Here is a 14731-nt window from a genome sequence, read left to right as displayed (position 1 = left end):
TGATTTAATTCACTAGCATCATCCCCCCAAGATCTATCCAAGGTTGCTGCCCATGGCAAGATTTCATCCTTTTTAATGGCTGAGTAGAATTCCACCGAGTGTGTATTTAGCACACCTTCTTTTTCATTCATCTGTGTCAGGCCCTTGGGCTGTTTTCCTGTCTTTACCATTGTTGAATAGTGCTGCAATAAATTTTTTTTTTAATTCTTGTTTCATATTCTTCAGGTAAGTACACAGAATTAGGACTACTGGATCACATGGTAGTTGTATTTTAACTTTTGGGGGTGGATCTCCAGGCTGTTTTCCAGAGTGGCTGCACTAATTTACATTCCCACCAATCCACAAGCTTGCTTTCCCTTTCTCCGCACCTTCACCAAATCTTGTTATTTCTTAGCTTTTTAATAATCACCATTCTAAGCAGTGTGAGGTGAAATCTCATTGTGGCTTTGATTTGTATTTCCCTAATGATAAGTGATAAGACATCTTTTCATAAACATGTGGCCCATTGGGATCTTCTTCGGTGAAATGTCTATTAAACTCATTTGTCCATTTTTTAAATTGGGTAACATGTTTTCTGCTGTTGAATTGGATGAGTGGCTTTGTATATTTGGGGCATTTACCCCTTCTCTGATGTGTGGTGGGTAAATGTCTTCTCCCATTCATTTTGGTCAAAATGCAACATTTTTGCATGATCAGAATTTTTTCCCTATTTCTGGACATAAAGTGCACATTTCAAAATTTAGAAACTGACCCAGAAATGCGTTCCAGGAAGGGCAGACAGTTGGCAGAGGACTTGGTTAACCCACAGATGTGGTCAGAGACAGGGATGGAAGGGAGCTGTTTACCTGCTTGCACTGTGTGAAAGCCCCATGGCAGCTTCGCCCACCACATCCTGGGTGTCTCCAGCCCATGGGCTCAGTCCCGCCTGCCTGGACACCAGCCTGGTACATGTGCCGGCATGCCTTCCCTGCTCACTGCCCTGCTCTGCATCGGTGAGTCCTGCCTTGGGGGGAGGTGGGACCCAGGGTCCGCTGCGGTGGGCAGCGCATCTCACGATTCCCGACTTCTAGGCCTGCCCCTGAGCCAGAGGATCAGCACCCAGATGCGTGAGTCCTTCCCACAAAGCCCCAGAGTCACCTTTCTGGGTTCAGACCAAGATTCCCCCTGATAACAATTTGAGGGGCAGGGCCTCTGGCTGGTAAGGAAGGCCAGAGGCGGGTGGGGATTCGTTTGGGAAGGGCCCAATCTGGAGCTCCAGACTCTGATTCCCTTCCAGAGACGGTCCCCAAACCCACCATCTGGGCCGAGCCCGATTTCAAGATCCCCTGGGGAAAGCCAGTGGCCCTCTGGTGCCGGGGAGCTCATGAGGCCGTGGAGTACCAGCTGCACTTCGAGGGACAGCTCTCCGCCTCAGTGCGACCCAGCCCGCCTGAAGTGAGGGTCAGAGTCAGATTTGACATCCCGGCCATGACCTTAGGCACCGCGGGGAAGTACAGCTGCGCCTATCAAAGCGGGGGGCTCTGGTCAGAGCCCAGTGACCCGCTGGATCTGGTGATGACAGGTAACCGTACTCTCGCCCTGCTGCCCATGCAGCTCCTCGGCCTGACCCCTGCCAGCTCCCGGCCTGGCTCAGACACTGCTAGCCGTGCACGCGGCTCGCTCGCTTTCCTGGGGCTTGTCTCGAGAAAGTTGTCTCTGTCACCAAAGATTTGCCCTCAGCCGGGTTCTCCGGGCAAGCCTCTAGAGGGATGTTTGCACGAGAGGGGGTTGCTGTGGATGAGGGGGCATGTTGCTGGGTGAGGGGCTGGGGGCCGTCTCCATGGAGACCATGGCAGAGGGACTCCAAGCCTGGGGCGGCCGCCAGAGCCCTCCCAGGATGCGGCTGGGGCCTCCGGGCTTTGTCTCAGCCTGGGCCCACGAGCACCGGCTGAGGGCCCTGCTGGGGAGGCACCAACTGACTTCCCAGCACATCTGTGATCCATCCGGACAAGACAGACCCGAGCTGAAGGGCAAAGGGCTTGCTCAGGTGGCTGCGAGGAGGCAAGCATGGCCGGGGAGAGAAGCAGAACCGAGCTGAGTTGAGTGGGAGGCCAGACCCTCTGGGGTCGGGGCTCCCTGGGTGGAGGAAGGTGATTCTCAATGCCAGCAAATATCGGGATGTCAAGAGGCCTGTGGGGATGCAGCACCCCATGTCTGGGGCAGCTCTGTCGCAGTAGGCTGAAGGTGGGGAGACCCCTGTGTCCACCCATGTGCGGACATCCAGGGGAAGGGTGGGCTCCGGGGGACGGAGTGGGGATCGCTGTGGAGAGGCAGGCCCACAACGAGGGGTGATGGTTGGTGGGGTGGGAGAAGTTAGAATCTCAAGGCACAGATTTTCAGTTTCCCGAGGTGAAGGGTTCTGGGGGCGACGGCTGGGAGGGATGTACGGCGTGTGAGTGCACTTGGTCTGCCGGACTCGGGTTCTTTGGTGGCGGGGACTCACGTGCGTGGGGACCCCTATACTGCCCCAACACCGAGATGGGTGTGAAACAACGGGACTTCCCGAAGGAGAAATGAGTAGGCTGGTAAATTTCGTGTTCTGTGCATTCTACAGCAGTTCAAAATGACAATAAGTTTTAAAAATACAGACGGCTGCCCCAGCCTGCATTTCTCATGCAGTAGGCCTGGGGTGGGGCCCGGGCACCTGCATTTGTAAAAGCTTCCAGGGCGGGGTGCCGCTGGTGCTCAGACCACACTCAGAACCACTGGCCTGAGACAACCCCGGGAGGAGAGTCCCTTGAACACCGTGGCAGACCCGAGCCCTGGAAGCCACAGCCGGGCCTGTCTCTGTCTTGATGTGATGTGAGGGGACAGGGCAGACGTGATCGTGACCGGGACAAGTTAAGGAGCTAGAAGGGACCCGGGTGACATCCCCCAAGTGACAACCAGGGGGCTGGGGACACAGGATCCAGGACAAGATGCTCTTGACCTACCAGCCACCTTCTCCCACAGGCATGCATGACACACCCACCCTCTCCGTGCACCCCGGGCCCGCAGTGGCCTCAGGGGAGAACGTGACCTTCTCTTGCCACCTGGAGACAGGAACAAGCAGGTTCTTTCTGCTCAGGGAGGGCAAGGCCAGCCGCCTGCAGCAGAAATACGGCAAGATCCCGGCCGAGTTCCCCTTGGGCCCCGTGACGGCAGCTCACAGGGGCACGTACAGATGCTTCGGCTCTTACAACAGCCACCTGTGGTCTTTCCCCAGCGAGCCTGTGGAGCTCCTCGTCACAGGTGACAAGCCCCCACCGCACCCCTGGTCCTCTCTGGAGGCCCAAGGGGACTGCAGCCAGCGAGGGGGCGGCGCGGAGGTCACTCCCCCCCACCCCGTACCGTCCCCCACGCCCATCCCCGAGCAGCCCTGGGTGGCCATGAGGGCGGACGTCAGACTTAGGGCGGGGCAGGGCGTACAGAACGAGTGGGGAGACCGGAGGAACCCCACACGCTTACTTTTTCCCGTCCCTTCGCCAGATGTCGGCAACACCAGCGTGGCCCCCCCAGAGGACACCTCTCCTCCCGGTGAGTCGGGCCCTCTTCCAGACTAGGGGGGACCCGGCGCCTCCAGCATGTGATGCCAGAGTGTGAGGCGGCGCGTGCTCGAACACCCTGTATTGGGAGCCCTCTTGGCAGCCGGACACAGGTCCTCACTCTGTGGCCTTCGTTTTCTAGCAGAGGCAAAAGCAGGATAGAGAAATCAGCCCCATAGCTCAGGAGGAGGAGGTGAGGGTGTGGAAAGGGATGAAGGTGATCTAGTGGGGGGAGCACCTAGATGGAGTTCTCCCAAGGGACCCTACCGAGAGGGGGACCCCTGGCAAGGAGTGGAAAGGCTGAGGCGTTAGCCTCGTGACTCTGGGAAAGACCCCAGGGAGGGGGCGCTCCCCGCACGCGCCCCACGAGAGGGCCGGTGGAACGGAGGGAGAGCAGGGAGGCCGGGAGGCTGGAGGCGATGGCAGAGAGGAGCTGCTGGGGGCTGGTGGGGCCCGTGGGGAGGAGAAGAAATGGTGTTCGTTGCCTCCGGGAGGAGACTGAGGCTCGGCGAAGGGGTGACTGGCATGAAAACACGCGCTTCTTAGCCCCGGAGCGGAGTTCTTCCTCGGGTCAGCTGTCCTTTGACGCCTCTCTCTTCCTGTCAGAAGCTGCTAGGACCTGAAGTCGGGGGTCGGGACCCTGAAACACTACGATGTCATGGGGTGGGTCTGAGGGAAGGAGGCGACGCCTGGAGGAGAACGAACCATCTCTTTCCCTCCCACCTTCTCCTCCCCCGCCACCTGCAGACTCTTCGGACACCTACTTTTTACCTACAGAGCCAGGGCTCCAGGGAGGTAAGCAGGGAGCTCTGGAGGAGCTAAGATCTAGACGGGAGGGCGGGCGGGAGGGGGGGAGGGAGTGCCCGCCGTGCTAACGTTCTTCTGGCCCCAGAACTCGCCCTCTGGAGCCACAACACCCGGAACCTCATTCGGATCGGCCTGGGGTGCCTGGTGCTGCTGGCCCTCGTGAGTCTCCTGGTTGAAGACTGGCTTAGCCGGAGGAGGACTCAGAGGGGCGCCCAGAGGGCTTCGAGAAAGGAATGAGGAAGGTTCTGGAAACAAAGAGCCCTGGACAGAGGCCAAGCTGTGTGGTGGCCGTGGTGGGAGCACAGATCTGACCTTGAGGCTGTGACATCTCTGGTACCCAGAGTGAAGGACATCGCTGCGGGAAACTCAGGGACACGGCCTAGAATTTAGTGGACGCCCCAGAGGCGGCACTGAAGGTGCCAAACTCCCTCTGCAATCCCAAGAGCGCTCGCAAGTGCGGCTTGTCCTCTCACTGCAAACCAGTCTTTCATCACCCAGGACTTTCCTGAAAAAAAAAAAAAAAACAAAACAAAACCAAAAACTCCCTTTATCAGTGTGGCCACGAGATTATTTCCTTCCCAGTCTGGTCTCTGTCTCTACTTCGCCCTTCCTTTCTGTGCAGGGGTCACGCAAGAGGTTTGACAGCCTGTAGGAGCGGCCACTGCTCCGTGGAAACAGGGAGACGATGCACAGGCCCCGCCTGGGGGCCGCCACCCTCTATGTCCCCCGTCATCCACCAACACGCGACTGTTGCGTTTTCATGGAGCGAGCGCGGGCTTGCGTCATGATTTGTGTCACCGACACGTTCCTGAGTGGCGCGGGGCTACGCTGTGAGCGTGTGAATTCACATGCCGGGCCCAACGCCTGTGCCCGCCGCCCCACCCCGAGAGCGCCAGGGACGTGTGATGGGCAAAGGCTGACACCGATGTGGGTGCGGCGTGGAGCTGGGGCTCCCCGGCGTGGCCTCGAGGGCTGCCCGGGCACAGGCATCCTTTCCATCGTCAGCGCCTTTACCCCACCAGCCATTGTGCTCCCGCCCCTCACACCTCCCCAGGCCAGTCGTTCCCGGACTTGGGGTTTTCTGTTCAACACCAGCAAAGAGCAACTCCAGCCTCGGAGGTGCAGCATTTAATGAGAGAGTATCGAGGCGCCAGCTCAGGTGCTGACATAGGTCAACGTGGTCATTCCCAGGAATGGAAAGTTACAGAACTTACCACCTCCTTACCTGTGACCCCAATACCAAATTCTTCTTTAGTTTATTTTTGTCTACTGGGTGTTCTAAGGTACGAGAAATTAATATCAAATTACAGTCTTCTTCATCCCCAAGTAAGACGGACAATCCAGATAGCCCCTTCCAGACAGCCCATTGCTGCTCTAGGGCAAGAAGTGCAGGTTCTCAAGGTAAAAGTGTGTCAGAAATATTTTAGGTCTCCATATGTAGAAGCAGGGGCTTGCGCTGGCGGAGGAACCGCCTCTGAGCTTCCTCTTCTCACTAGTCCAAGTCAAAACCTTCCCCACCCGGTCAACAGGGAGTTACTCTTTTTGAAATACTCAACCTGGCTTGTATTCCAGACAGCAAAGGGGAAGCAAGGAGAGAGGGAGGGAGGGAGGCAGGGAGGAAAGGTGCCTTTTCCTCCCCAAGGCTACTGCCCCTTTTCTTAGGCCACAAAAGCTCACTGGGCCGACAGGTGACAGCTTCCCTGCTCCACCGTGTGATGTGATTAAATTAGTCTTTTCTCTTGTGATCTGTCTTGTGTCCATGTAATTGCCTTGCGGTCACAATGGACCTAGAAGGTTCGAGAAGGCCAGCTTTCTCCCCAGCAGGCAGAGCGCCTCTGCGCCCTCCTCAGAGGTGGGGCTTCGCTTGGTCTCACCTGATCCGGCCACTAACGTTCCTTCCTACACTTATTTACTCACAATTCCACAGTATTTTATGTTTTCTAGACCTCACGATGAGCCGGCAGACTACGGAGCTCAGAGGGCTGAGACAACCCTTGGAGGCGCTAGTTGGACTGTTTCCAGAAATCTCTTTCCTTTGCATTGGAGGAAAGAGACATTTTCAAGGGCGTCAGAGTCGGAAGAACAGGGTCCTCTTAGCAACGGGGCTAGCATGTGTCATACACATGTCAACACGGGGAAAGCTAGAAGCACGCACGTGCCATCGCTATATGGAGTGCTGAGGGCACAGTATCCATCATTAATTATTAGCATTCATCGCCAGTGGAATCTTAAGCATTAAGGTCTCAAGGAGGAGCAAAGCTGAGTTCTGAGTGAGAACTCCGGGAGCGGAAGGGTACAGAACGGTGAGCGGGACACTGGAGAACGCTTCGCGCTACTTTTATGGCAGGAAATGAACAAAGCCGAGACTACACAGCGAGGGTTTTATCACCAATGTCCAGGCAGGTGGGGGGCAAATACATCGGCTTCACATGATAAAGTAATAATCGATTGGCTTGAAAACGAGCTCAGTGACCCTGTGGGCGACTCTCTGCCCTTTGCAGTCTCCATGCGGCTCGTCAGGACTCTAGACGTGCTGGGTCACGTCTGCTTCGGGGCCCAGTGTCCACTGTGGCCGGTGGGGGCTCCTTCGGAGCTCCACGCTGCCTGGTGTGTCCGTGTACTCTGGTGTTTGCCGTCTCCCCCGCTTGGCACCTGCCGGCTGTGCCAGGATTCGGCCAGTAGGGCCAAAAGAGCCACGAGGACCAGCCCGGACGTGCCCATTCGGATCAGATTTTCCACGGTGTAATCTTGGTTCGTGGTGCGTGGCCAAGGGACACAAATCACAGGAGAAGAACAGTCATTGGCTGTGCTCAATTCTGCCTCCAGGAGGACCCCGGAGGTGGGCTGGGGAGCACCAACCAGTGACCATGAGGGCTGGGGCATGCTTACCTGTGGCCACGAGGGCTGGGGGGCCCCTACCTGTGGCCGTGAAGGCTGGGAGACCCCAACCTATGACCATGAGGGCTGGGGCGTGCCTACCTGTGACCCCGAGGGCTGGGGGCACCTACCTGTGACCACGAGCTCCAGGGCATTGCTGGGGGCCGACCACACATAAGGGGTGTTGTTGTGCCAACCGTAGCAGCTGTAGTTCCCTGAGAAGCCGGCGTCCACGGGCCCCAGGGTGAAGAGGCTCTGGTGTCCATCATGCCGGCACGGGGCCAGAGTGCGCCCGTTGTCCGCGGTCAGCGAGAACCCGTCAAACAGGCTGTGCTCCGAGCAGCACTGGAGGGGGACGGTCTCTCCCAGCTTCACCACAAGGCGCTGGCCCGGCGCCAGGCGGGGCTTTTCGTGTGAGCCTGGAAAGGAATGGGGCAGCGTCAGCTCGGTGCTCCCACTGCCTTTATCCCCCTGCTGGCGCGGGCTCCGTGCTCCGAGGGTCGGTGCTGACGTTCTGCGTCCCGGAGGAGTGGGAGCCGAGTCCATTCCAGATGGGGTGTGCCAGTAAGCAGCCTGCGGGGCTCAGATGGGGGCCCCACCTTAGAGGGAGAGCAGCCTGGTCTCTCACGCCAGAAGAGCCGCCGGACTCTACTCCCAGTTACCAGGGGGTTGTTTTCCTTTCCCACGTCACCAAGTACCTGGAGAGCCCAGTGGGACGTCCGACACCTACCCAGTTCTGACGCGGTCAAGACGTCGGAAACCACAGGGGCCAGGCCCAGTCATACCGGACTGACCCCACCCACCTTTGCTGCCAACCCCAAGTCCACGTGTCTCTGTGCTCCTGAGGGTCAGCATTGACTCAGAGGTGGCCATGACTCCCTCCTGGGGTTCAGCTCATTGTTGGAGGGCCTCGCAGGACTCAGAAAAAGATCTCACCGGCTAGATGGCCAGTTTATTACAAAAAGGATACAAGCCAGGAATAGCCAGATGGAGGGGTGCGTGGGGTGAGCCAAGGGGAAGGGCACTGGGCTTCCGTGCCTTCTCCAGCACCCCACTATTCCCAGCACCTCCCTGTGTTCCCCAGCTGATTGCTCTCCAAACCCCTCCCTTTTGGGTTTAATGGAGGTTTAGTGACAGAGGCACGATCTTTGTAACTGAATTCAATCTCGGGCCTCCCCAGGGGCCGGGGGTGTGACGGATAGTCTCAGCCCCCTCCCGCCATTCTTGGTCTATTCTCCTAAAGACCTGACCCTTCCCTTAGGTGCTTTCTAAAAGTCTTGAACTCAGGTATGGCTGAAGGGATTTGTGAGGGTTATCACAGCACCTTGATAGCTTTGATCATTTAGGAGATTCCAAGGGCTTTGGGGGCTCTGTGCTTGAAGTGGGGGCAGAGACCAAATGCATATAATTCCTAGACATCAAAATATCACAAGACATGGACTAGGGAAGGGGAGTGTGGTATCCAGAGGGCTTGGGGACTACGTCAGGGACTGAAGGAAGAGACATTAGGTGAAAGGAAAGTCACAGGTCAAAGAAGCTGGAGTCTAAGGTGCATCCTTCTGGAAACACAGGCCACTCTGAAGAGAGAGCTGAAAACTGAGGGCTAAACAGGTAAGTCCCTACTGCATTGATACAGGCAAAATGCAGTGATTTCCTTCCACCTGGGAAGAGCGGAGGGAGGGTGAGTCACCGTACCCCCTCAGCCCGGGGCCATCTTCACAGCGCTGTGTCCCGGTCTCTCCCTCCCGCCTCCTGCCTTGTCACGGGGAAAGCATCCTTTTCCTCTAGTGGAACAGCCTATGAAAGATCTGGCGAGCACTCTCCAAAATGGCCCATGTCATCAAAGACAAGGAAAGTCGGAGAAATATCTGTGAGTGTGACCAAGGAGCACCCAGGGACCCCAAAACTATTAAGGGGTGCATGCTCTAAACAGGGCCCAGTTGTCCACATGCACCAAGGCAAGAAATCACACTGTTAGTGTGAAAGACTTTTAACAGACTTGGTGTGCAGAGAGAGAGAGAAGAAAGGATTTCAAAAAACAGTTTACAGTAAAAGTCCAAATTGGGCATGTCCTCAGATTTGTGGCAAATGTCCAGTCACCGAAGCTCAAAAGCTTGCCACAAATCCAAGGCACTGTCGTGAGGGGAACCACAAAAGTGGGAGGAAACAGATCCCAGAGAGCTGGGGCAGGAGGAGAGACGGAGAGACTCACCATTCATAAAGTACCACCCAAGCTACCGTGGGGCGGAGATAGTGCCTGGCCATGGGCCAGGAGCAGCCTCGCCGCGTCTCGCACCCATGTGTCTCCTCTCCTGTGTCTCCTCCCTTCCTCCATCCCACTTGCATTTACATGTCCGCCTCAACCTCCCCAGCTCCCCCACCCAGGAGTCTGGCTCATGGCGGGCTGGGATTTGTAGTCCACGGGGCTGCATGCGAGTGGGGTGGGAAGATGGCACCTGCTCATGGCTGCGGCCTCTGCCCTTTCACAGAGATAGCTCTGCACCCTCCACGGCCAGGACGAGCCTGGAGGGCCACGAAAGCTATATGCGGGATGGCGTCTGGAGTCGAGAGAGGATGTTTGGTAAAAACTGAGGAACTCCAAATGCACGATGGGCCATTGGTTCATTAGTGGTAAGGAATGTGCCATGCGGGGTGCTGGGTAAAGGGGGTGCTGCGTTGCATTCACTCAATTTTCCCGTAAGTCTCGGATTCTTCTAAAAGAGTCCATCAAAGAATAATAATAATAATAATAATAATAAAAGCCCGTCCTGAGGGCCGGGGCCTTGACTGTCCCTCACCTGTCACCACCAGGTCCAAGGCTCTGCTGTGAGGGGACCAGCCGGTCTTTACCCTGTAGCGGCACTGGTAACGCCCCGCGGTGCTGGCATCCATGTGGTTAATGGTGAATTCGGCCTCCTCCTGCAATACCAGTTTCTTCTCCACCTGCGTGTATGTGGAGTTCCTCAGCACGTCCAGCTGGTACAGGTAAGATAAGTTAGTTCCCCGGCACAGGATCGTCACAGGCTCATTCCAGGGAATCGGAGAACTGGGTTTGGCAAATATAGCAGGAAGGGGAAGGTCCCCTGGAAGAAAACAGAGCCAGACTCAGGCGGCCTGCTGTGAGGAAGCCATGTTCTTTCCTTCTCTGTGGGGGGAGCACAGATAAATTAAGGTGTGATGGGTTTACAAGTCCTTCCTTTTTAAAACAGTTTTCTAAGGGCCTCCCCGGTGGCGCAGCAGTTGAGCGCTGGGTTGTGAAGCTGCCCGCAGCCTCTGCAATGCTGGTTCAATCCCCGGCCACCCGGCGAGGGTCCCACATGGCGCGCAGACCTCTCCTGCCGCCCGCTGCTCCCCTCAGCAGTGTACCTCGTCAGTCTGCCTGCTCTGCTCTCCCCTCTGGCTCTGGTGAATTCTCTCACCCTCCCGTGCCTCTGACTGCACCCAGTGCTTGTATAAATAAATAAATAAATCTTCTAAAATAAATAAATAAATTAGTTTTCTAGGGTGGTATTTTCTAATTGTGTTAATTAGATCTACAGCATAAAAAATATCATGTTAACCTTTTTTAAAGATATAGTTCAGTGACACGGTGCACACAGAGCTATAATCACCATATTGTGCAACCATTACCTCTACATATTTTCACAACTTTTTTATGACCACAAAAAACACCCTATAACCATTAAGTAGCAAGCCCGCCTCCCCCTCAACCTCTGCCACTTCCTCTGCCCTCACTCACGGGTAATTTCTAATCTACTTTTGGTCTCTATGAGTTGGCTTATTCTAGGGGCCTCCTATCAGTGGAGTAATAGAGTACTTCTCTTTCTGTGTCTGGCAATTCCACTGAGCATAATGCCCCAAAGTTTCAACTCAGCTGTCGTGCATGTTAGAATGTCCTTCCTTTTGATGGCTGAATAGTATTCCACTATATGTATGGGCCATATTTTGCTCATGTATTCATATCAGTGGATATCCGGGTTTTCTCCACCTGTTGGCTCTTGTGAATAATGCTGCTCTGAACCTTGGTGTACAAATATCTTTTGGTTCTCCACATGGAAGTGATCATATGATTTGCTTTTCAAGAACTGAAAAGCTTTTTGAGGAACCAAGTTCCTTCTTTTATGAATTAATATTTTCATCTTGAGGTGGCTTACGTACCATAACGTTAACCATTTTTAAAGTGCATGATTCAGTAGCGGCACAATTCTGTGCCACTCTTGCTGCCTGGTACGCTTCTCCACCCCTGCAGGAGACCCCACATCCATAACGTTCCTCCACCCTCTCTTCAGCCCCTAGCAATGGGGTGTGTGTGTGTGTGTGTGTGTGTCTGTGTGCGCGCGTGCACGCCCGCGCGTGCTCTGGTTTGTTGTAATCCCCAACAACACACTTCTGCTTTCACTCTACAGTGAGGGCGCCGAGGCTGGAGCAGCCAAGCCAGTCAATCAAAACCACAATGGAGCTCTGGTGGCACCTGGAAGCGGAGGTCGCCTCCCTCGGCTTCTGCGCCCCAACCTCGGCAGGTGGGGAGAGCTTCTCCGCTCCCATTCATTCACACCGAGAAGTTCTGAGCAGGTGATTTTGTGTTTCCAGCACTTCTGCTCCCACTTTTAACCCTGACACAGAAGCCAGCCACAGGAGACCACTCAGGAAACCCGCTGGCCCCTGGCCGGACGTGGCGACTATTTTAGACCTGATCGCAATGGGCTCAGCTGCAGCTCCGTGAAGGGGGTCAAAGGAGTTTGTCATCCCCGGGAGGATCGTTGTCAAGTAGACAAATGTGTGTAGGAGGCTGTGGAAGGAGGTGACTATGTTTACTCCTTGCACTTAGTATCACTACTCCCGTGGCCGCCCTGCATTTGTTGCTCCAAATCTATGCAGTCTCCAATTAAATCTCCAGCCAAGCTTGTTAAATCTCCAGTTAAACCAGGCACACTGTTAATCCACTGGCATGTCCTAATATGACCTGTTTTTTGACCAATTTTGCCTCCCAGGGGCCAAGATGACACTGCGTGGAGACATTTATGGTTGTCACAACTGGGGTGGCATCTAGTGGGTGGAGGCCACGGATTCTATAATGCACAGGACAGTCCCAAGCAAAGGGCTGTCTTGTCCCCAATGCCAGCAGAGCTGAGGTGGAGAAACCCTGCCCTAAACGGACCTGGTTAATACCTTGAAGGAAATGGTGAGGGAATGGAAGACAGTAATTTAAAAAATACACAAGCATACAATTGTAGAGCATGGGGTGTGGGTGGTACATTAAAGATGCAGAATTTGAGATCTGATGACAGGTGCGAGGTTTAGCTGATGCATGAGGGCCGGTGGGCATCACCTGGGTGATGTGGGTGGGCAGCTTGGGGCGCTGAGACAGAAGGGGCAGTGGGAAAGGACCCTGTGTTGATAAAGTGCAACAAGAGACAGAGAGTCTACATGAAGGTCAGCGTCGGGGAGGAGCAGCGACTAAGCAGGGGCATGAAGACCTGCGGGAGAAGCAGTGGGTGGGACTGGGGAGAACCCGGAGGTTGATAGGTGAATCTGAAGATAAACTGCTCAGGAGCTTTAAGAGGAAGCACAGTCTAATGATAATTCAGACCCAAATAAGCCAGGCTACACTCTGTAGAAGGAGCTGGGAGAGAAACGTGGATGGACTTGGCATTACACCCACTAGGGGCCACGGTGCGGCTGTGGAGAGGACTATGCAGCAGGGACAGAGCACCACGCAGTCCTCAGCACCGCGGCCTGGGAGCGTACACAGGAGGCACAGTAGGGCTGGGTGGGGGCAGTGTCCCTTTCAACGAAGCAAAGTGGTGGACTGGGGAGAATTCAGTTGTGAAATGAAGTACATGTGACATAGGGACGGGTATTGGACAATCCAAGATGGCCACCAACTTCCTCATCGCTGCCCTTGCTAATGCTCAGTAAAACACACAGACAGATGGACAGACCAAAGACTACAGCCACATCTGAGTGGGATGAGTTTGAGGCACCTGGAGAGACCAGAGCAAGGTAGAAATTAAGCGAGAAGAGCCAGGTAGAGACAGCTAGAAGGAGGAATGATGTTGGCATTCAGGTGGGCATTAGGCCACTGCCCCAACACTTCTATCCCAGAGCTCCCTGAGAATGTGAGGGGCTGGGGGAGACTTAGGGGAACACTCACCTTTCTGCGCCTGGATTTTCTGGCCCAGACAGAAGACTGGAAGGGAAAGATGCATGAATAGTCATTCCTCCACTTTCCACTGTCTGTGATTAATCACCTCACATATTTGCATTTATAGAGCTATTTCTAGAGCTTCTATGGCATAGCTGTCAGGTTCATCTTGTTTTACCTTTTAGATTGCAGCCCCCAAGATTCCCATCTATCAGGCCAGCATGGCACACCCTGAACAAAGAAGAGTAAGTTCCACAGATGACCTGGACTTGGGCGAACACAGTCCCAGATAGCCGGCCATCTCTCCATTAGGGGGACCAGGGTCTCCACAGCAGCCACAAAGACCTCTGGGTCCTCATGTGTAGAGGGCCTTGACTATTTTGGGATCCTCCCGATCTTCACCTCTAACCCACCTGAATTTTGGGATTCACCGAGACAGAGGAGGGTGGTATCTCTGGATGCCATCATTCTGACCCAGCCTCAGCCAGCCTGCCTTTACTGGAGCATACATGCAGGACAAAGGATTCTCACCGGACAGTAAATCCACAGGAAGTATGAGGTCAGAGTTCCTCCTTTCTTCACGATTGCCCCCCAAGGAATGGTTCTGGCAGCTTAGTTCTGGCAGTGCTGGTGGAGCCCAAGAGGAGACCAAGTGAGCATTTCCCCCTAGGCCTTGGTGACTGCTTTCCAAGACACCGAGTGTTTTAAAGCACTGAGCTTCTCTCATCTTTTGGAAGCCCAGTCAGCTCTTGCATTGGCGACTGGACTTTGTGCAAATTGAAGTTATTCCTTTTTTCATCATGTTTCATCAGTTTCCAGGAAATTGCACACATCTCAGTTTTCTTGTGACTTATGCCTTCTTTCTGTCCTTCTTCCTGTCTTCTGTTGTTGTTGTTGTTGTTGTTTTTTTACTTTGGTACCGTTGGTTTGTAACACTGTGTGTGATTCAGAGGTCCAGGTTCACACCTTCTACCATACCCACCATCAAATCACCCATAGCCCCCCACCACAACCCCTGGGTGCTCCTCTCTGCCCCCTCCCCTTCTAGAAGCCTCAATTCTGCAGCCATATTTCTAGGGTGTGTTTTGGTTGAGTTATGTCTGTTCCTTTGTTTTGTTTCTCTATAATCCACAGGAAATGAAATCATCCGGTATTTGTCTTTCTCCTAAAACTTACTTCACTTGACATAATCCCCTACAGTTCCATCCAGATGATGATAGTGCTTTGTTGTTGTTGTTGTTTTTTAATAATTGCTGAGTAGTCTTCCTTCCTCCCTCCATCCGTCTATCCCTACTTCCTGAGTTCCTTTCTTTTTTCCTTCTCACGTGAACGGTACTTG

General features: G+C 54.5%; 2 protein-coding genes across 5 annotated transcripts; one reads left to right on the top strand and one right to left on the bottom strand.

Moving 5' to 3' along the window:
- The first annotated feature begins 958 nt into the window (after window positions 1-958).
- LOC119249742 (natural cytotoxicity triggering receptor 1-like) lies at window positions 959-4690 on the top strand. 4 transcript variants are annotated; one of them, XM_037517201.1, is made up of 7 exons: window positions 959-992; window positions 1071-1106; window positions 1277-1561; window positions 2992-3270; window positions 3508-3555; window positions 4311-4358; window positions 4456-4690. In XM_037517201.1, exons 1-7 carry the CDS (start codon window positions 959-961, stop codon window positions 4605-4607), a joined length of 882 nt encoding a protein of 293 aa, XP_037373098.1. In that variant the 3' UTR covers window positions 4608-4690. The 4 variants fall into 4 exon arrangements, with proteins under 4 accessions (XP_037373098.1, XP_037373100.1, XP_037373099.1 ...); XM_037517203.1 differs by lacking the exons at window positions 1277-1561; window positions 3508-3555 and adding an exon at window positions 3781-3788 and having other exon boundaries at window positions 4259-4358; XM_037517202.1 differs by lacking the exon at window positions 4311-4358.
- A 2031-nt stretch (window positions 4691-6721) lies between these two features.
- LOC119249739 (immunoglobulin alpha Fc receptor-like) lies at window positions 6722-14381 on the bottom strand. Its single transcript, XM_037517199.2, has 5 exons — window positions 13924-14381; window positions 13402-13437; window positions 10046-10330; window positions 7379-7666; window positions 6722-7117 (listed from the first exon to the last, which is right to left on the bottom strand). Exons 1-5 carry the CDS (start codon window positions 14117-14119, stop codon window positions 6909-6911), a joined length of 1014 nt encoding a protein of 337 aa, XP_037373096.1. The 5' UTR covers window positions 14120-14381; the 3' UTR covers window positions 6722-6908.
- Between the last annotated feature and the right edge of the window lie 350 nt (window positions 14382-14731).

This window comes from Talpa occidentalis, unplaced genomic scaffold, assembly GCF_014898055.3.
Source record: "Talpa occidentalis isolate TD23 unplaced genomic scaffold, MPIMG_talOcc4v2.1 talOcc4.17, whole genome shotgun sequence".
Lineage (NCBI taxonomy): Eukaryota > Metazoa > Chordata > Mammalia > Eulipotyphla > Talpidae > Talpa > Talpa occidentalis.
The sequence above is the reverse complement of the archived record's forward strand: the minus strand, read 5'-3'. Positions and strand labels throughout refer to the sequence as shown.